Source organism: Bubalus kerabau, chromosome 23 (genome assembly GCF_029407905.1).
Source record: "Bubalus kerabau isolate K-KA32 ecotype Philippines breed swamp buffalo chromosome 23, PCC_UOA_SB_1v2, whole genome shotgun sequence".
Classification (NCBI taxonomy): Eukaryota; Metazoa; Chordata; class Mammalia; order Artiodactyla; family Bovidae; genus Bubalus; species Bubalus kerabau.
The window spans coordinates 11,896,967-11,918,889 of NC_073646.1; the positions used below are offsets into that span (position 1 = coordinate 11,896,967).

At 46.8% G+C, this 21,923-nt stretch overlaps 1 protein-coding gene across 19 annotated transcripts in view; it reads left to right on the forward strand.

The window, feature by feature from the left end:
* The window catches only part of SNX29 (sorting nexin 29), a 587,227-nt gene that overhangs the window by 215,715 nt on the left and 349,589 nt on the right, over positions 1 to 21,923 (forward strand). For 16 of the 19 annotated variants that reach the window (XM_055561377.1, XM_055561386.1, XM_055561381.1 and 13 more), the window contains one exon: positions 500 to 582. In XM_055561377.1, coding sequence (XP_055417352.1) covers positions 500 to 582 — 83 coding nt within the window. Of the gene's footprint in view, positions 1 to 499; positions 583 to 13,538; positions 13,912 to 15,824; positions 16,279 to 18,567; positions 18,817 to 21,923 lie in introns of those variants that run through there. The other 3 variants (XM_055561382.1, XM_055561383.1, XM_055561385.1) reach the window with 3 other exon arrangements.

A 21,923-nucleotide genomic window follows, 5' to 3' on the forward strand; every position in this document is an offset into this window, starting at 1 on the left:
AATAAAGGCTTCATGTGATGCCTGGCAAATAATGTTTAATACGTGTTCAGTCACTCAGTCGTGTCCGAATACATGTAGTAGTTACTAAAAACACTGAGTGTTCCCCAAGTAAACAATAGCTAGTATGTGTTTGTGTAAATGGACATACTGTAAATTTGTCTATTTTTACAGTTTCTGTAAATACTAGAGTGCCTGACACAGTCGGCACCTAACAGGTTGTTAGATTCAAATAACCTGAGGACTGCACATGCCAGCATCCTGAATTTGTGGGTGCTGAAACCAATTAGCACTTATTTCCACCATGAATGAGTGGTTCTTGACGGTGTTACACAAATGTGCCCTCGCTAACCTTGTCTTTTCCAGCAAAGATCTCTAAAACAGAATACATTAATATTTACCAGATGCACACTGTGTATTTTCCTTACGCAGATTCTCTTCCTTCTTTGGGTCTAAGTTGCCAATTTTAAAATACATTTTTCTGACATTCTTGTGCCCACAGAGAAAATGAAGTGCTCAAAGTGCAACTGAAGAAATACGTAGGCGCTGTCCAGATGCTGAAAAGAGAAGGTCAAACAGCCGAAGGTGAGGGGCAGAGGGAACCCGAGGGGGGCGGGGGCTGCACCTTTTCATCTTGATCACCCCTGTGCCTGGCCCGGCAGACGCTCAGTATGGGAGGAATACACCTGCAGATGAGTTAGAAAAACGGTGCTGCTTAGGATCCCGGAAAATTAATTAGATGAAAGACCCTGCTCTTCATTCTTACAAAAGTAAGACTTACTTGCTAGACTGTTAGCAATCATTGTATCAGTTTGTGCAGTTAGGGAATTTTTATGACTAGTCTTAAGATATTTACAAGGTGGTGAACCTGTAGCATGATTAAGTCATGTCAGGCCATGGGTGAAAGCAACAGAATGCCAAAGTGGCGGAGAATCAATGGGGTTAGGCTGATCAGGCTCCAACCCCAGCTCCAGTTCTGTTTCCTAATCTCTCTGTACCTCAGTTTTCTCATCTATAAAATGGGGGAAGTTGGCAGCACCTGCCTCATGAGGCAATCCATGTAGACGTCTTAGCATAACGCCTACCAGAGAGGGAGTACTGAGTAGATTTGTTATTCAGTCACTAAGTCTTGTCGAACTCTTTGCGACCCCACGGGTGGCAGCGTACCAGGCTTCCCTGTCCTTCACCATCTCCTGGAGCTTGCTCAAACTCGTGTCCGTTGAGTCAGTGATGCCATCCAACCATCTCATTCTGTTGTCCCCTTCTCTTCCTGCCCTCAATCTTTCCCAGCATTAAAATCCTTTCCAATGAGTCAGTCCTTCACATCAAGTGGCCAAAGTGTTGGAGCTTCAGCATCAGCCCTTCCAATGAATGTTCAGGGTTGATTTCCTTTAGGATTGACTGGTTTGATCTCCTTGCTGTCCAAGGAACTCTCAAGTCTGCTCCAGCACCACAATTTGAAAGCATCAATTCTTCGGCACTTAGCTTTCTTTATAGTCCAACTCTCACATCTGCACATGACTACTGGAGTAGATTTTAGCTGCAAATAATAATATTCTTGATCAGAAATACAAGTAGATAGAGAAGTGATCACCTGGGCAAGATCCCACCAAATAAGGTGGCCCTGTATGCTTCCTCCTGTGCAGTTTGGCTGCACTTTAACTGTCATGACTCTGCTGAAATGTTTCTTAGGTCAACCTGCAGACAGGGTATTTAGCTTTGGCTGAAGTGTCTTGCAACCTTCACCCAACTGACCAGAACAAGATTTTCTTATACAAAAACAAGCCCTTGGAGTGTGGACATTTTAACAGAGGGGAGTATGCTCCATGCTCACAGGTCTTGGGAGTCAGCCAGTCCTGAATTTGAGTTCAGGTGCATCCTCCATAACTTGACCTCTTGGAGTTACTTAGCCATCTGAAAGAGGAAACGCCACACCAGTGTTAGGGGAAATCACACGAGTGGCACGAGGGTTATCGTGGGGATTTACCAAAACAGTGAATGCAAAGCCTTCATTCATATGGCACCCAGTGTATAGTTGGTATCCAGTACATGTAGTCATTTTTCTGTGTCATAGAGACAGGAGTATAATATGAGTGTGATTTGCATAGTAATATCATAAAAGACTGGAATTTTTTTGAGTGTTTGTATTTACTATGGTCTCCATTTGATGAGGTTCAACACGTTGATTTTCTTTTTGCTTTTCCTTGATAGCATGCCTTGCTTTCTTCATCACTAGTTTGTAACTGCCACCAGTCTGGCGGTTATCACTGCAGCATTAATCTTGTCTTTCTCAGGGGGACCATCACCCTTTCCACACAGATACTGCTCGTGTGGCCCGGACTCCATCTCATTACACTGGGTTGTGTCTGCGTTGGCCTTGTGACTCCTCACTTCTCATCTCTGTTTCCCCAGCACCTGGCTTTTGTAGCCATTCATTTCATTCACTGCATGTTTTGAATGAGTAGTTTAGCCCTTTATCCTTTCCAAGCAAGTTCAAGTCTATTCACATTTGACTCAGTAATCCCGGGATGAGTAGGTGTTTCCCCTGTGTTTTAAAATATTCGTTATTAGAGGTTCAGGAGAGCTTAAACATCTTGTCTGTGGCTTTGGGGTGGGAATGAACTCAGGTCATTTCCTTCTAAATCCCTGAGTCTTTGCCTTACGAACTTGCTGAACTAGTGTTCAGAGGCCTTTCCTGAGGAGCCACGTGCCTGTGCCTCATCTCCGGGGATCACGGCACGGGGCCGGGGGCTCTCGATTTGCACGTTTAGATGTGTGACTCTCATGCAGGTGGCCGTGGACTATGCCACCACTGTTTCTGAAATCTATACTCTGCCCTCACAGGAATTTAATTTAATCCTGTAAGAAAATTAAATGTGGGGTGGGGAGTACCACTGGGCTTGAATTTGGTTTAAAATCTGCAATACTATATAGTACATTTCTGAGTAGGAGCATTTTCGGAATGAGTCGTCCCCCCCCCAGCCCCCCAAAACAGAAGCTACAACATAGAGAAGGGTTTCTCTCCACAGCCAAAGTCAATTTTCCTAAGACCAGCTTGAATGTGCTAAGCCAGAGCTGGGTTTGTGATACCCCTTAAGTGGAACAGAACAGAGAGGATGAAGCATACTTTGTCACTCGTTCATAGTCCTTTTGTTGTTTGTTGTTCAGTTGCTGAGTTCAGTTCAGTCACTCAGTTGTGTCCAACTCTTTGGGACCCCATGGACTGCAGCACGCCAGGCCTCCTTGTCCATCACCAACTTCTGGAGTTTACCCAAACTCATGTCCATTGAGTTGGTGATGCCATCCCACCATCTCATCCTCTGTCATCCCCTTCTCCTCCTGACTTCGGTCTTTCCCACCATTAGGGTCTTTTCCAATGGGTCCGTTCTTGGCATCAGGTGGCCAAAGGATTGGAGTTTCAGCTTCATCATCAGTCCTTCAAATGAATATTCAGGACTGATTTCCTTTAGTATTGACTGGTTTGTTTTCCCTGCAGTCCAAGAGAGACTCTCAAGAGTCTTCTCCAACACCACAATTAGGAAGCATCAGTTTTTCAGCACTCAGCCTTCTTTATGGCCCAACTCTAACATCCGCACATGACTACTGGAAAAACCATAGCTTTGACTATCCAGAACTTCATCGGCAAAGTCCCTTTTGCAGTCCCTTACCACTCTGTTTTCACCAGGTCAGAGAAGACCATCTGCCATATCTGGGAGTCATCCTGGGTGGAAGGTCTTTATGAAAGTCCTTCAGTGCAGGCACGAACTGAGTGATGCCCTTCTCTTCCTTGCTTAAGTCCTGCATTTTATTCTTTCTTCCACTTAAGTAAAATTTGTGAGCACCAGCTAACATGCCAGACACCAGCAAGCAGCCTGATTAGAAGATGTGCTTTCAGAAATTGTGCTCTGGCCTTTCCAGAGCCTTTACCTAATTTTCAAGTGATGTCATCTACTCAGAGAAATTGGGGCTCACTCCTCAACCCCAGCCAGCTGCTGACTCAGTTTGTTGAAAGCTATGGCATATGTGCCCTGGCCAGGTTGGGGTGCCCTTGTCAGGCTGTGGTATCTTGGGGGTGTCCTGGACAGGCTGGGGTGGGGGACTTGGTATTTCCGGGGAGCTGGGGACAAGGGGTAGGGAGAGGTTGGCCAGGGAGAGTCTTTTCTGATCCAGGATTTGCATGGCTCCTGATGTTAGGTGGACATAGCGGTGTGGACCAGCTTCTCAAATTCTAGGTGAGAGTTCAGAGTGCTTTTTCCACAAGAGAATCCTTTTAGGTTGAGGCTATAAAGCTTTTTCTTTTTTTAAAATCATTTGGACAACAAATTGTTTGTCAAACTGAGCTCATCAGTAGGGAAAAGGGTGAGAAATCATTGAAGCCCCAAATGCCTTTAGGATTGAGTAGATGGCTGAGGGCTATGTTGGGATTGTTCTATTCATTGTTGTTCTGGGAAGTGCCTTCAAGATGAAGAAAAAAAAATCAACTTAAAATGGACCTTTAGAATAGATTGTTGACAATGTTTAAGAGGTCAGTCGGTAACTTTATTTCAATTCTGAGGTTATCATGACTCTTCTTCCCCCTCAAGTTCTTTATGAAACATTGATGTAGGCATCTGACAAAAGTGTTCCAAATGATGTCTTTATTACTGACAGTTGGTTGGAAACTCCAGCTTGACTGAAGCTAGAATCACACTCCCCAGTGCATTGTTCTCCCAACTGTAGACCCTGGGACCCCCTTGTGAGGTGTTGTTGGGTCTGCTGAATGATGCCCACCCAGTGGGGACCAAGGAGGAGGACGATCCAGGGGGGCGTTCTCTGTTTACCGCAGCATCTCTGTTTGACTGAGGCTCTCACAGTCATGTAGGAGGTGGGGAGTGAGGCTGAGAGTGTGTTAATGGGGGATGTCTTCTCGTGGACATATGGCCCAAGGTGGGGGCCCTTTGGTAAGACCTGTGGTGACTGCAGATCTTTCTGGGTGCCTCCTGAGGGAGACGCCAGCAGCGGGGCTGGGTCAGCAGCGTCGTTCCCTGAGTAGGCATCTCCTCCATCACACCTGACCTTCTGGGGAAAGGCTCTGTCAACAGAAGGAACGCTTGTTTCAGCTGTCACTGTGACCTTTATCCCCAAAGGATCATCGCATCCTAGTCCGTGTACATGTACCCACCAAAATAGTGGTTATGGCCAAAGCGTTTGGGAATCACTGTGCATTCCACATTCTTCTTGCTCATCGTAATTGACATTAGTGGACGAGGGACCCCTGTGCCAAAGACTCTGAGGACTTCCCCAGGGCACCTGACTTAGAGGCCATGTAAGTTTCTTCCTCTGTAAAATGGGAACTGTAGCAATACCTTCCTCATAGGGTTTTGGGGGAAGAAGGGATAAATTAGTGTGTGGAAAGCACTTAGAATAATGTCTGATATGTAGCAGCCACTCAGTAAATATGACAGTTATTGTTATTACTATTTTTACTGTCTCACTTTCTCTCTCATGGCCCCTTTGAACACTTGTAAAATTAGGATTGATTAAAATAGTAGATATACTTCATAGGTTGTTGTGAGGATTAGCTGTTAAGAGGTGTAATTCAGATAACATGCTGGGATCTAAAAAATGCTGGGGTGGGTGGAATGTCGGGCCTCCAAAGATGTCTGTGTCCTGATCCCTGGAATCCGTGCCCATACCACCTTCCATGGTGAAAGAGACTTTAGTTGTTGTTCAGTTGCTCAGTCATGTCTGACTCTTGTGACCCCATGGACCGCAGCCTGTCAGGCTCCTCTGTCCATGGGATTCTCCAGGCAAGAATACTGGAGTGGGTTGCCATTCCTCCTCCAGGGAATCTTCCCAATCCAGGGATCAAACCCACATCCCTTGCATTGGCAGGCGGATGCTTTACCACTGAGTAACCAGGGAAGCCAGAAAGAGATTTTTCAGATGTGATTAATATAAGGCTTTTGACAGGCAAAAGGAGAAGAAGGCAACAGAGGATTAGATGGTTAGACAGCATCACTGACTCAATGGATGTGAATTTGAGCAAACTCCAGGAGACAGTGAAGGACAGAGGAGCCTGGCGTGCTGCAGTCCATGGGGTTGCAGAGTCAGATACGACTTAGGGATTGAACAACAACCGCAGTGTTGCGTATGCATTTGGGGAGTCTGGGTTCTCTGAGCGCCCCATGGTGGGGGTGGGGCTGGTCTCATGGAGGTCTTAGCTGCAGAGCAGCCCCTTGGTGGGTGTCGGGCTTCTCCTGGGCTTTCCCAAGGAGCATTTGCCCGTGAGTTGGAGGTGGTTCTCAGTACCAAGGAAGAGGTTCTACAGGGGCAGCTGAACATAGGATTCCAGACACGCCTGTGTCCTCCTGTGTCACATGGCTTGGGCTGCCGCCCCCGGCTGGCGTGGTGGCCGTCTCTGGCCTTGTGGTTTCAGGTCGCCTGTGCTCCAGCTTCTCTGGGCCCAGTGTCCTCACTCAGGGTCAGCCCTGTGATGTCGATGAGGCCCTACCCTCCCTCCTGCCCTTGACCTCAGCCGACTGGCTCCAGCTGGGCGTCAGGGCTGTACTGGGCTGTCACGAGGAGTTCTTCCTTTCCCGTCAGGCCTGGAAGGCTGGAGCCGCTGTAGTTACCTTGTCTCCGAGTGGAGCCTGAGTGTGAGGCCGTCGCACGGGGAGAGGAGCTGAGCTGAGAGGCAGAGAGGCACTGGGGGTCGATCGTGTCCTTCGAAACCCCGAATCCAGCCGTCCTGATGTGACGGTTCAGCCCTAAACGTACTGTTAACAAGAGCGATAATTCATTAGCCTCTCTGCCACTGTCTTCAAGCTTGGGTGGGGCTTCCATAGCTTGAATGCATGCGTGCTCAGTTGGGTCTGGCACTTTGAGAACCCATGGGCTGTAGCTCGCTAGATCCCTCTGTCTATGAACTTCTCCAGGCACGAATACTTGAGCAGGTTGCCATTTCCTCCTCCAGGGGATCTTCCTGACCCAGGGAGACAACCCTCGATTCCTGTGTCTCCTGCATTGGTAATCGAATTCTTTACCACTGAGCCACCTGGGAAGTGCGGTCATGGCAAACTGCTCTTTCCTGGATGCAGGGTCTGTTCGGTCTTCAGGGGGAGCTGTCGTTTCTCTGAAGCCTGTCTTTCCTAACCTGCAGTGTCTGTATGTTGTGAGGTCTTTCCTTCTGGCCCCCTCCTCTCATGAGGTCCCCTCCACCAGAATCATCTGTCCTGGCCTCCATAGTCCTATCCTGTGGTGATGGATTTTAAGGCTGCAGGCTCTTGTTGGCATCGCCGTTTAATTCATCAGCCACAGGCTCAGGGGCAGAGGGAGAAGCAAAGGCCTGTTGCTGGTGGCAATCAGAGTAATTGGCAGTGAGAGCAGGCAATCTGGGGGAGGAACTTGATGGATGAGGGAGGCTTGGGAGCAGTTTTAAAAGTTTAAGAAACAAAAGAAGTTTAAAAAAAAAAAAGGAAGCTGTCAGCCCGTGTCCCGTGTCGTGTCTCTGCCTGCATGTGACTCGCCCAGTGACCCCTCGCTTCCACGCCTGCATGTGTTCCATGTCCTCCTCGAGGTCTTACTTCCCCTGGGCTCCGGAAAGTGGGGCAGGACCGTGGAGAAGCCTGGTCCTGTGAAGACGCAGGGTCGAGGGCGAGAGGATTCATGGAGCTTGTGGGTTTCAGGGTGCGTGTGGCGCCGTGGGACCTTTCAACCTGCATCTTCCCTCAGGGACTGCAGGCACTGGGGTGTCTTCCTTGGTGGCCACATATTCTCGCCCCCAGTGTGCACACAGGCAGAGAGGTCTTCGTTTGAGGCAGGCTGCTTTGGTTGCAAGGGAAGCAAGCTCGGGAGTTGTGTGTGTGTGTCTGGTTCTAGCGCGATCAGCACTGGACTTCGTGGAGACTCTGCTAAGATCTCATCACTCTGCTGTTTAAAACTCAATCCAAACTTTTAAAAAAAAATTGTTTTTGGTGGTGCTGGGTCTTTGTTGCAGCCTGCAGGGGCTTCCTCTAGCTGTGGACCACAGGCTTTAGAGCATGTAGGCTTAGTAGTTGTGGCACGTGGTCTTCGTTGCCCTGCAGGATGTGGGGTCTTAGTTCCCCGACCGGGGCTCAAACCCGCGCCCCCTGCAGTAAAGCACAGAGCCTTAACCGCTGGACCACCGGGGAAGTCCAGTCTGCACTTCATGATGAGAGCCTGCAGTGCTCAGTGTGATCGGCTCTTCCCTACTTCCCAGCCCCGTCTCCTCCCGCCCTCTCCTGGCCCGGCCACACTGGCCTTACCAAGTCACACCTCCGGACCTTGGCTGTTGCTCTCCTTCTGGAATGCTTCTCCCTCATCTCTGAAAGGCTGGTCCTGCCTCGTCAGGCAGGCCGTGTTCAGGTGTCACCTCCCGGCCACCCCGCCTGTCCTTCCTTCGTCCCGTCACTTCCTTGATCTCTGTCACAGCACCTTTATGAGCGCCTCAGCGTGTCTCAATTGTCTGTTCCCTTCCTTGTTCACTGTCCGTGTTCCGCCCTGCAGTGTACTGTTCAAGGAGCAGAGACCTTGCCTGTTCTTCCCTCTACTGTGTTCAGAGGGCCCCGCACAGGCTTCACCCAAGGGATGCGCTCCATAAATATTTTTTTAAAAATAATTTATTCTTTAATTGGAGGAATATTGCTTTACAATGTTGTGTTGGTTTCTGCCATACAATGAACGCAATTCAGCCATAATTATACATACATCGCCTCCCTCCTTAGCCTCCCTCCCCTCCTCCCATCCCTCTGGGTCATCACGGAGCACCAGGCTGGGCTGCCTGTGTTATATAGCAGCTTCTCAGCAGCTGTCTGTTTTGCTCATGGTAATGTAGGTATGTTGATGCTGCCTTCTCCATTCATCTCTCTCCTTCCCCTGCTGTGTCGTCAAGTCCATTATTTATATCTGTGTCTCCATTGCTTCCCTACAAATAAGTTCATCAGTGTCATTTTTCTAGATTCAGTAGATAGGCATTGTTGTTGTTTGGTCGCTCAGTCATGTCTGATGCTTTTGTGACCGCATGGACTGTAGCCTGCCAAGCTCGTCCACCTGTGGGATTCTCTAGGCAAGAATACTGGAGTGGGTTGCCATTTCCTTCTCCAGATACATGCATTAATATACAATATTTGCTTTTCTCTTTCTGACTTAATTCACTCTGTATAACAGGCTCTACGTTCATCCACCTCACTAAAACTGACTCAAATTCATTCTTTATTTTTTTTTATGGCTGAGTCATATTGCATTGTGTATATGCACCACATCTTCTCTATCCATTCCTCTGTCAGAGGCCATCTAGGCTGCTTCCATGTCCTAACTGTTGTAAACGGTGCTGCTGTGGACCCTGGGGTGCATGTGTCTTTCTCAGTCATGGTCTTCTCAGGGTATATGCTCAGGAGTGGGATTGCTGGGTCATATAGTAGTTTTATTCCTAGTTTTTTGAGGAATCTCCATACCCTTCTTCATAGTGGCTGTCTCAATTTGTATTCCCACCAACAGGGCAGGAGGGTTCCCTTTTTTCCACATCCTTTCCAGCATTCATTGTTTATAGATTTTTTTGATGATGGGCTTTCTGACTGGTGTGAGGTGATATCTCACTGTAGTTTTGATTTGCATTTCTCTAATAATGAGCAATGTTAAGGATGTTCTCATGTATTTGTTGGCCATCTTCCATAAATGTTCATAACACGAATGATTAGAAATGAATAGAAATCCAGGAGGAGTTGTTGTAGAACCTGATTGAAAACCCACAGCAATTAGGGAGAGCTCAGCAGTGGGCGGGGGAAGGCAATGGCACCCCACTTCAGTACTCTTGTCTGGAAACTCCCATGGACAGAGGAGCCTGGTAGGCTGCAGTCCATGGGGTCGCTAAGAGTCAGACACAACTGAGCGACTTCACTTTCACTTTTCACTTTCATGCATTGGAGAAGGAAATGGCAACCCACTCCAGTGTTCTTGCGTGGGGAATCCCAGGGACGGGGGAGCCTGATAGGCTGCCATTTTTGGGGTCGCACAGAGTGGGACACGACTGAAGCGACTTAGCAGCAGCAGCGGTGGGCGGGGTCGTGGGTCTTCATTCTAAGGTCACTGGTAGCATGCTATACCACATGTAACTGCATTTTTCACTTGTGCCTCCAACCAGATTCTTCTGATCACATGTAGTTTTGGCTCCTTATAACTATACTTCTTAGCACATGACTTTGGACTCTTCGAGGGTTTCGTCATTCAGAGCTATTTTGATTACAAGAATCATAAAAATCCAATTTAATCGGTTTTCAATTAAACAGCAGAAATCCAGGAGTGTCTGTCTTTAGGAATGGCTTGATCCAGCGGCTCAAACAATATCATTAGGAAATGTTTTTTGCTTTTCGTGTTTTTACTTCTCAACTCTGTCCCCCTCCCTCCGAATATTAGCAGTGTGGTGCTGCTAAATGTTGAACCACTAGCCCTCAGAGGGAAGCACTAATTTCCACGGTGTTGGTGCTCCATTGTGGTCAGTTTCCAGCTGTTCACATGACGTCACTGAACGCAAAGTTAGGAAGAGATGCACCCGTGGGCTCCCGTGAACCCGTGTGCCCCAGCTTTGCAGTGGCCCCTCGTTGTCGCTTCCTTTTGCAGGCAGGTGTTCTTATGGTGACAGTAAGCTGCCAGCAGCTCTTGTTTTCATCCTCCCAGCAACCCAATCAAAAAGAGCTTCTTCCCACTAGTTTCCTTATAAACCACTCTCCCCTCTTTCCCCTTGTGGAGCAGAGTTTCTCAATCTTGGCTCCATTTGAGTCACCTGGGGAGTTTTAAAAAATCCCAGTGCTTGACGCTTGCAACCACCACGTTAGAGGATATTGCTTTCAAGCTGATGAAGTGATGCATGCCACTTCATCATCAAGTTGATAAAGTGCTTCAAATGTGTCAGTGTTCGTGGATTCTTGGCCCGTGGTAGAAATCTTGACTCACATGGACATAAGAAATTAATCGTCACAGTCATCCTGCTCCAAAGTGGCTGTGCCAAAATTCCTCCCCAGGTGTAAGCTGAGGCCATGTTTCCCCTGCGCCCCTGAGTTGATTCTCCCAGAGATGTCTTAGGTGATAAACCTCAGTGTCTGGCAGGTGACTGAGAGATGCCTGCTCTGCAGGACGCAGCCTGTGCCTGGGATGGCTGGCCCAGCTGGGGAATCTGCCTTCACTTTATCCTGAAAAACCCTGCTCTATTCCTCTGTCCTCATGGGCCCCCGAAACCCGATCATGTGCCGTCAGCCAACATGGGGAACCGAGTCAGAGCATGAGGGGCTTGGAACTGGACATCAGACGGGCTTCTTGGTAGCAGTGCTGGGTGTGGACCAGATGTGCCGTGGACACAGTGAAGGCTCTTCCTTCCATGGGAAAGAGAAGCCTCTTGCTTGAGAAGGAACTCAGAAAAGGCGATAGCAGAGCTTGGAGGCCAAAGGCAGGCACACATTTTCCATTTGAGGGGGTCTGGCTTGAAACTCAGCCCCATTGTCTAGCAGCTCTGAAGTCTTGGACCAGGTTTTAATCTCAGAGCCTCAGTGTTTTTATTTGAACAGAGTGATAATAGTTTTGACTTCCTAGCATTATTTGAAGTTTAAAAGAGATGGTGTAGGTAAAGTACCAGGCAAATGTTGACATTATTTTGGGTTATAGAAGCATTTTGAAGGGTGTCCAGGCTGTGGCAGGTCAGGGTCCATTAGCAGAACACCTGTTCATTAATTTCTGAAAGTGGGTGAATAATTATGGTGATAATTATAGTGTAAACCCCTTTGAAAGCTTTTGCAGTCCATTATCCTGGTAAAACAATATTTGTGTGATTAGCCAATTTCCTGACCTTTAAATAAAAATCTGAACCGGTAGCCCCAGTCCCTGGCCCTTGCTGAGCACTCAGTACTGCCAACACCAGGAAGATCCTCCAGGGATGGTAGCCACAGATTTTAGCTTTGATAGTTTGAAATTAGAATTTGCTGGAGAAGTTCAGAGAGTAATGTACCCATCACCCAATGTACTCACCACCTAGATGTAAAAGATGAATTTCCATATTGATTTCAGATACTTAAAAGTTGCAAGTGTAGTCCAGGATGTCCTTACTGATTGCATGCACAGATGTTTCCAGGTTAATTCTTCTTGGCCCAGCTTGGGGGGCAGGCCTCAGACTAATGCTGGGTACTTGGGGGTATATGTGTGTCAGGGGACTTAGAACTTTGGTGGGAGCAGCTCTATCCAAACATTCTGGATTGAGAGGGGAGAGGGGTAGGCCTCCAAAAGTAAGAGATGGGTTTTGCCAAGAGAGGATGTTGAGGAGGAAAAAGATAGGGGTTGTTGCATCTGGCGTGACATGGGCAATTGGTAACACCAGCATTTTTAGGTAGGAGGGGTTTGGTGGTTTTGTTGGAAAGGGGGTTTGAAGGCATTTTCCCGAGACTGTATCTGCATAGCATGCTGTCCATCTTTGTTGAGTTTGCATGTTTACGTGGGATAGCGTAACAGAACTAGATTCAGCATCATGAAGAAGAAAACCTAGACAACACTGACTCCACAGGTTTTTTCCTACCTCACGTAAGCCTAGAAGTGAACAGTCTAGTCCAGGCCTAGTGTGATCGTTCCATGGTTTTTGTGAACTCAGGCTACTCTTTTCATTTTGCTCTACCATCCTTAGTACATGGTTTTTTAGCTTCATGATTGCCTCACGGTATATATATTGTGGCTAGTGCTCCAGCCTTCACATCTATATTTCAGGCCAGTAAAAGCAGAAGTGGGGAAGGGCAGAGAGTGCATTTTACAGCTGAAGTCTGTAAGGATTTAAAACTTTAGGATCATAAGCTTTCTCTAAGGAGCTTTCCCACTCCAAATGACTTCTTTAGAGCTCTTGAAGGTGTTAGTCGCTCAGTCGTGTCCCATTCTTTGCCACCCTATGGACTGTAGCCTGCCAGGCCCCCCTGTCCATGGGATTCTCCAGGCAAGAATACTGGAGTGGGTAACTTCCTTTCTCCAGGGGATCTTTCCGACCTAGGCATTGAGTCCTGGTCTCCTGCATTGCAGGCAGATTTTTTTTTTTTTTTTTTTTTTTACCATATGAGCCACCAGGGAAGCCCTTAAAGCTTTTAGGCCTCCCCTAATTATGGGGAAGGTTGCCTAATTGGCACATAAGGAAACAGGGACCATGGAGATGGGGTCGGCAGCCAGCAGCCCCTGCCCCAGGTGGCTTTGAGAAAGGGAAGGCTGATGACAATAACACCGGGGTGGATGGAGGGAGGGTGTTTCTAAAGTCCCCCCAAGCCACCCCTGAGTGCCATAGCTATGGGGAAAAGCTTCATCAAGGATACAGGGTCAGAGCTGAAAGCTCATCCATTCCCTGGTTCTGGAAGTGGCGCCTGTCTCTCTGGAGACCTCCCATAAGAGTTCATGTTTTATTTGCTCCACCGAACTTCATTCCCTGCAAGATGCTTTCCTCTCCTAAATCACTGCAGAAGCAATTGCTTGAAAATGCCAGGGATCGATGCATGATTTTTGTTCATTTCCTTTTTATTGTTTGGCAGGAAACAAAGGCCCAGAGACAGAACAGGAGCACTAGGAGTGCCTCCGCTCCCTCCTTAGAGGCTTAGCCCAGACATGCATTTATCTTTGTCATCGTGACTTTTTTCCGGCCCTGCAGGCTTTGTGCTTCTCCGGGAGCAGTTGTCTGTCGGTGCCTCCTCTGGTGTCGGCGCCTCCCCTTCCTGGAAGCCGGCAGGTGGCTCGTTTTGTTAAATGCCACTTCCATTCTGACAGCTACTCTGCTTTAAGTTTCTAATTACAGTTTTCATCAGGCAACTGGTCATTTTGCTTTGCTTGAGTGGGTAATGATGCTTCTAACCTGGGCAGAGAGTGACTTGCCTAAATGTTTCCTTTGCACTGGGACGGAACAGAAAAAATAGACATCCTTCCTATAAAGAGATAAAGCCCATCTCTTGGTCTGTGGTTATTTCACTGGTTTATGGCCTCAATTTCATTCTTGCGTTGCAGGAGAAATACACTCCCTCCTCACCCCTCTCCATACTTCTCTTCATTCAGTTTAGAATCTTTCTTCTGCCCAGTACCTCTCCTGTTTACAGGCTGATGTCGTTGCTCCAGAAGCCCAAATGAAGCTCACCATCATTTCCCCTAGTTGGTCACTCTCAGATCTATTGTATGGCTGCGTATTTTGTGCTTTAAAATTCTGATTTCTTCCTTTCTTTAGTGACATATTCAGTAAACATTTAGCAGGATGATGGACAGGGAGGCCTGGCGTGCTGTGATTCATGGGGTCGCAAAGAGTCGGATACGATTGAGTGACTGATCTGATCTGATCTGATCTGAAGCTCCATGAAAATGGGGACTGACTTGGGTTTTTTTTTTTAACTTTTTATTTTGCACTAGGGTATGGGAGATTAACAATGTTGATAGTTTCAGGTGGACAGCGAAGGGTCTCGGCCATACATATACATGTATCCATTCTCCCCTCCCATCCAAGCTGGCACATAACATTGAGCAGAGCTCCCTGTGCTGTACAGCAGGCCCTTGTTGGTTATCCATTTTAAATATAGCAGTGTGTACATGTCCATCCCAAACTCTCTAAATATCCCTTTCCCCCACCTTCCCCCCAGCAACCGTAAGTGGGACTGACTTGATTTTGATATCATTGTGCACTCAGCTTCTAAAATAGATTGCTGATCCTTGGTGGGTAGATGTTTGATAAGTGATTGACTGAGTTTACAATAATAATAATAATAATAACAGCAAATGTGGGTTAAGCACCATATGCCATACCCTCTGTTAACTACTCAGTAGGCAACCTTCCTGTAAGGTGAGTACTCTTATCACCTCCCCACTTTACAGGTGGGGAAACTAAGGCCAAGAAAAGTTAGACCGTATAGGACAGCCAAACTGTCTGCCTTGAAGTCCCTCCCATGTGCCTCGTGGGACCGTTGCTATTGTGAACATCACGGTCAAGGGCTCTGCCCGCGGCACTCCGCTGGTGAGCGGGGTGGGCCACTGATGTTCTGACACAGAAAGGAATGACCCACAGTAGCTACCACCCCAGAGCTCGCAGAGGGGTGCCTGAGTGGGTCCAGGGACCTGGGCTCCAGGAGAGCGTGTACCTGATCCTTCCAGTCCCGGGTTGCTCCCAGCCAGCCAAGCCTGGGCAGAGTAGGCGAGGATGTGGATGGGGGCCAGGGGATGTGGTGCCCTTGAACGGAGTTCCTGGGCGGCGTTCTAGTTCGTTGTTGCTCAGTCGCTCAGTCGTGTCTGACTCTGCAACCCTGTGGACTGCAGCACGCCTGGCTTCCCTGTCCTTCACCATCATCCGGAGTTTGCTCAGACCCTTGTCCATTGAGTCAGTGATGCCATCTAACCACCTCTGTCGCCGCTTCTCCTTTTGCCTTCAATCTTTCCCAGCATCAGGGTCTTTCCCAATGAGTCAGCTCTTTGCATCAGGTGGCCAGCATGTTGGAGCTTCTAGCTTTCAGCATCAGTCCTTCCAATGAACATATGGGTTGATTTCCTTTAGGATTGACTGGTTTGATTTCCTTGCTGTCCAAGGGACTCTCAATAGTCTTCTCCAGCACCACAATTCAGAAGCATCAATTCTGGTCCATGCTGTACCTCAGATGGCTCACCTTGCCAGGCTCCTCCCTCATTACCTTTTCATTTTAGGCTTAGAATCTCACTGTTTCTGAGGCCCAGTCCCTTCGAAAGCACCCTCCTTTCCCCAGGTGGAGCCAATTAGGCTAAGCTCAACTCCACCTTTAATTACTTTTGCCCTTATTTGCATCTGATTTGTCTCATTATAATGCTATTCACAGCATGGCAACCAGGCATGGTGCATACACAGTTTTGAGGTCTTGGCTTCCTTCTGAGTAAAATGAAGGACTTGGAATAGACGCAAGCACACATGTACCCATTGGCCAGGAGCAGCCTGCTGAACTCACCTGCTGGCCTGAAAATTCTTTCAACAACTTTATGTGGAAGAACAATTTGTTAAAAAATGAAACCGTATTCATTACAGAGAATTTAAAAAGATAGAGACAAAAAATAAAGGAGAAAAATCAAAATCACAAACCCTCAATCATTATTAATACCCTGGGATAGATCCTTCCAGATTGGTGTAGCACTTCTTTCTGGGAACTCTTGGGCTAAACGCATCCTGCCTGAAGAGCCTGGGGATCCCTTATCCCCTGCTTGACACATGGACTTCATGGGCTAAGAGGAGAACTGGATCGTATTTTAAAAAAACATGCCAATAACAAATAATTGGTAGGGATTTTAATAGGAAAATCAGGCAGTGGTCTCATAGGACCATAAATCATGCCAAGGTCCTGTCATAACAAGCCACACGTGTGCCAAAGTGACGGGAAGTGTGGTTTGATGGGCCGGCAGACTGGCTACGGCTGTCTTTGCCTCTTTTCCAGAGGAAGAAGGGACAGCGTTCATGAAGGCTGCCCATCCTGTGTTGCAGCGTGAAGGTGTAGACCATCCCATGGGTTTGCCTGGAAGGCCCTAGCTCTGCCTTTTGCCAGCAGTGTGACCTTGGGCATATAGCCTGGCTTTTTTGTGTGTTCTTTCCTTTTCCTTTGTACATGTTTATTTTATTTAAAAAATAATCTTATTCATTTGTTGAGTTACTTTTGGCTGTGCCTGGTCTTGTTGCTGTGTGTGGGCTTTCTCCAGTTGCGGGGAGCAGGAGCTCCTCCCCAGGTGCGGCGCTCAGGCTTCTCAGCGTGGCTTGTCTTGCTGCGGAGCACGGCCTCTAGGCAGGCGGGCTTCAGCGGTGCAGTGCACGGCTTCTAGAGTGCGGGCTCAGTAGTTGAGGCACATGAGCTTGGTTGCTCTGAGGCATGTGGCATCTTCATAGACCGGGGATCAGAGTGGTGTCCCCTGCATTGCAAGGTGGTCTCTTAACACTGGGCCACCGGGGAAGCCTTCTGTGTGTTTATGTTTTGGACAGTTTCTGTTGCCAGGTCTTCAAGTTCGCTTGTCTTTCTTCTGCAGTTTGCTGTGACATTTCACAGTGGCCGTACCCGGCTATAAGGGACGCTGGGGAACACTGTCTCTTTGTTTTCGGCCCACGTATCCAAGTGCCCAGCAGAAAGTTGAAATTTCTCTTTTTAGGGGCTCTCCTGATAGCTCAGTTGGTAAAGAATCCTCCCGCAAATGCAATATTTTTCTTACTACAGAAGAAAGATTGGCTATTAGGGGATACTAGCCTTAGAGGATATATGTGTTTGCATTAATTGCTACTCTGCTTTTGATGAGCAAGTGGAAGCAAAGTGCTAGCTTTTTGGGGCAATGGCACTAATGGGGTGGAGTTTCAGTGGAGAAATGAGGAGAACTGAAATGTGAAAGATGATCTCTGCTCGGCACTTGGAAACTCTCACCATTTGGTGACACAGGAATCATCTTCATTTTTAAGAAGTAAGACAGTCAACTGCTATGTGTCCCAAGTTTATTTCCCCTGTGAATCTAGAGTGCTCTTGTGGTCTGAAGGTTAAGATTTGTCATGGGCATGTGTCCTACCAATCAGCGAGGTCAGTGCCGAGAGAATTTGGTTAAACTAGAATAGAGACCCAGGTCTGAATCCTGGCTTACTGCTCTTCCTGCTCGTGCCGTTTTCAGATGGTGTAAGCTCACCCTCGCCACCTATAAGGTGTGGATAGTAACTCCCTGGTCCAGTGAACAGTGGATCCCAGGGTTACGAGATCAAGTTTTCAACTGCTCTTTCTATATCATTTGGTCTCCCACTGGGAGAGGAAAATAAACTTAACAGTATTTTCTTGGTTTCCCATGATGTGTTATTGTACTTTCTACCTTCCTTGGAAATTTCTATCTGGAGAGTATGACAGTTGACATTCAATTAAATATGAAATATAGAAGGTCTGTTCTGTTACTTGCAATGATAAAAATATTGGTTTAATATTTTAGAATTGATTTCAGTGAAAGCAGTCACTGCATAGCTTGTTTGCCATACATTGTTTTTTATAGTTGAGTATTTTACTGGAATTTAAAAAATGAGTTATTTTTAATTTTTCATAACGGGTCCAACAATATAAAGGAGTATAAAAGAGACATATAAAGGAGTAATCTCCCTTAATGCTCCCCACTTAAGATGACCAGGGTAAATTGATGTACATACACTTTGGCAAATCTATACTCTACACACATGTTCTACTTATTCCATTTTTTTCCCTTCAAAAATGGGATTACAGTCTCTTATCAGGGGTTGGCAAACTCTGACCCCTGGGCATGCCACTATTTTTGTAAAGTTTTATTGGAACACAGCCCCACCCGTTTGTTATGAATTGCCTGTGTGCTTTCTCTATACAACGGAGGGGTTGAGTGGTTCCAGCAGAGACACAGGGCCTGAAAAACTGAAAACCACCTAGCCCTTTAAAGAAAGTCTGCTGTTCCCCGGTCTAATCTGCTTTGACTTTCTCAGGTAATGGTATATAACTGAACAGTTATAACTCTTCACTCCAGACCAATAGATACAGATCTAAGTCATTCATTTTATTTATTTGTTTTTTTTCTATTTTTTTGCCACTCCCCAAGGCAAACAGGATCTTAGCTGCCAAACCAGGAATCGAACCCTTGTCCCCTGCAGTGGAAGCGTGGTGTCTTAACCACTGGACCGCCAGGGAAGTCCCTAAGTCCTTCATTTTAACTTCATGTGCACCTGCATGTCAGAGTTCATCATGTGACTGTGCTGTGATGGTTAAAATCATTCCCCCATAGGTGGCATATAGGTTGATTCCAGGATTTTGCCATAATAAACAGTATTTCATAAACCCCATATAAGTGTATTTTTATATCCCAGGGGCTTCATTTACGTGGGAAAGATTTACAGAAGTACCGTTGCTGAAGGAAAGCCTGGATTCTTTGCCCATCAGTTGCCTTTTGGTTTGAAACCCACGTGTCATGTCATCAGATGTTCTCTCTGATCTGACACCTCTTTTCAGAATCTGACATTTGTTACAAAAGTGGTTTTCAATCCCTGTTGACTCTGGCTCACAGTAATAAATCTGCTGCTGAAGTAGACATTTTCAAGTAAGTATACAGTTGATACTCAACCTTCCTAGAATAGTACTTAAGCCTCACTACATGCAAAATAGTCTCATGTTTTGTATCCTGTTCTGTTCCATCTTAACAAACATCAGTTGTAACTCACTGAATTGTTTTCACCACCCCAGTAAAGGGACACAACCTGTAGTTTGAGAGATGACACTTTTCTAGAAAGGGAGACTATTCTGAATCTTGTGATCTAGTTAAGTTTGATATTTTATCTGTTGGTCAAGGCCATTCCTCTTCCTTCCCTTATTTAAGGAAAAACTTTGTTCTTCTTAGTGAAAATTCATACATAGTTTAATGCATAATGTCTTTATAGTTGTGAGGTGGGATACAGACCAATTTCCTTTGGAAATGGGAGTTGTCCTTGGTCTTCATGTGTTTCCCCAGAGAGACCAAATACCCGGACTCTGCCGTCATGCAGTGTGGATGTACCTGTTAGCCGAGCCACTTCATGGGTGATTTGTCCTCCTTTGGGTCTAGCCCAGTGGCTCACACATTGATCCTGACCACCCCCTGGTCCAGTGTCCACACACATCATTACCCCCTGCTCAGCTTCGACTCCCACCTGTTCTCTGCTCAGTGCTCTGTTGCCTTTGGACCAGATCAGTCATAAATACTGTGATTCCGTTATTCCCTCTGAGGCTGTTGAGACCTGCAGCCTTATTTTAGTAATTGAACTTTTCCCCGCTTCTGCAAACCAAGAAACCAATCAGAAAGGGTTTTCTCTCATAGAACTTCTTCGGGTGCAGGTCTGGCTGGATCCAGGTGTGCACAAGCGGTTTACCAGGGAGATCTCTCTCTCTCCCCCTTCATCCTGCTTCAGGTTCTGGCAGCTTTGTTTCATTTTCAGGCAGCTTATCTTTTCTAGGGGGAGAAGGTGATCAGCTAGGAGCCGGAGGGGTCAGAGCAAAGGTCACTCCCTGTAACCTGCAGAGAGGTTTGGATTTTATCCTCAGGCTGGGGAACCTGGTGAAAAATGTAAAGTGGAAAATGACGCGAGTCAATATGCGTGTTTCCTCCCCTCTCACGAGGGTCTGCTCCACGTGTCTTATTGGTCTATGCACGTCAGAAACCGGATTCTTTCTTTAGAGGGATGGTTACTTTCAGACACCTAAAATATTTTTCTTTCTCTCTCTCTTTTTTTTTTTGAAATTTCTGACATTGTTTGAATTTAATGATTCATATTACGAATTATTCATGAAAATGATCTTTTAAGCTTCTTATAATAGCTGAAATTATCCTTCATTAGATACTGACAGTTCCTGTGATGGGTGTAATTATAAAAAAAAAATATTCTTAGGCTGGCTATATTCTGCAGTGTTAAAATTACGCAAATGAGCAAGAGATAAGAATAGCAGCTGAGTAGGATGGTCAGATTTTATGGGAAAAGGGGGGATGGCAGCATTGCAAATTTTCTAAAAATGAATAAATATGTGCTGTACACATTAAGTACGTTTTTATTACTGTCTGCCATGATGTTCACCCTCTCCTCATTGGCCCAGGAGTGCAATAATTTTAGCGCCCTGAATTGTTTGTATCTCTTGCCCATATATGAATCGCATCAAGGAGAGTTTTTTCTTTTTTTCTTTTTTTTCCTTTCCTCCTCCTTTCCACTCAGCATTTTCTGCAAGGCAGGCTGTAGTAATCTCTGATAGTTCCTAAGAATGGCACGCTTGTTGCTAATACAGAGAAAGCTGAGAGGGGAGGGTGGGGGCAGGGAGTCAGGTGCTGCGGTGAGGGGTGGGTCTCTGGGTAATGAGCCTGAGAAATCAGGTCTGCATCATGTTCATGTCCCAAGGATGGCCAGGTGGGGTGTTCATGGCTGATAGGGGTCAACCCACTTCTTGGGATTAACCTTGGCAACCTTGTAGCGACAAGAAGAATTGAGCCATATAGCACCTGGCGTCCAGGGGCCCCACATGATCTGCTCCTGCCGGACCCCCTCAGGGTCTCTGTTAATAATGCCCCATTCTGCCGCTTCCCTACGTGGTCCCATCCTTTTTTGGGGGCTGTACAGAACCTCCCCCCCGCCAGAGAGTGATTAGGGTGAATAGGGTACCATAAGTGGCCGTACAGCCTCAGATCAACTCACATGTAAAGCAGATGGACTGAATTCTCCCATCTCTCTGCCTTTGAACTGGACCAGTCTGTGAAATGAAAAGTAGAGGGTGATTTCAAAGAGAAAAAGGCTAACATGTAAGTAGTGCTTACTCATCTGAAGAACTGCCCATGTACTAATTTAATCCTCACATCATCTGTACGATGTGTTGGATGCTATTATGATCTTCAGTCTGCATGTGAGGAAACATAAACAGAGAGCTTAAGTCACTTTCCCAAGATCACACAGCAAGTCAGGAGGGTGAAACAGTGCTGGTAAATTTCCACTGATTGATGATGGCTGGGGTGGGGACCTGATCAGCTCACCCGAGAGGCTCTCCAGCAGGCTTGGGTTTATTCACACAGATGTGGCTTCCAGCTCTCTCCTTACACTTCAACCTCTTGTAACCTCATCCCGCTTCCCTTCAGCTTCTGAGCGCCCCCCCTGATGCCTGCTTCTGTGCCCACTTTGGCGTGTACCGCCACCCCTCGTGTTGCGTGTTCCTGCAGTGAGGGCTTGCTGTCTTCCTCACTTGGCACCTGGGCAGCCCTCCGCCTTGGTGTTTGGTTTTCTTCTAGAATGTGCACAAACCTCATTATGCCTTCAGATGACAAGAAGCAGATACTTACTTTCCATTATATCTTAGAGACCAGAGGTTGGCAAACATGTCTTTTTGTAAAGGCCCAGTAGTAAGTATTTCAGGCATTGCAGCTGGTCTGTCTGCTTCTTCCTTTCCTCTTTC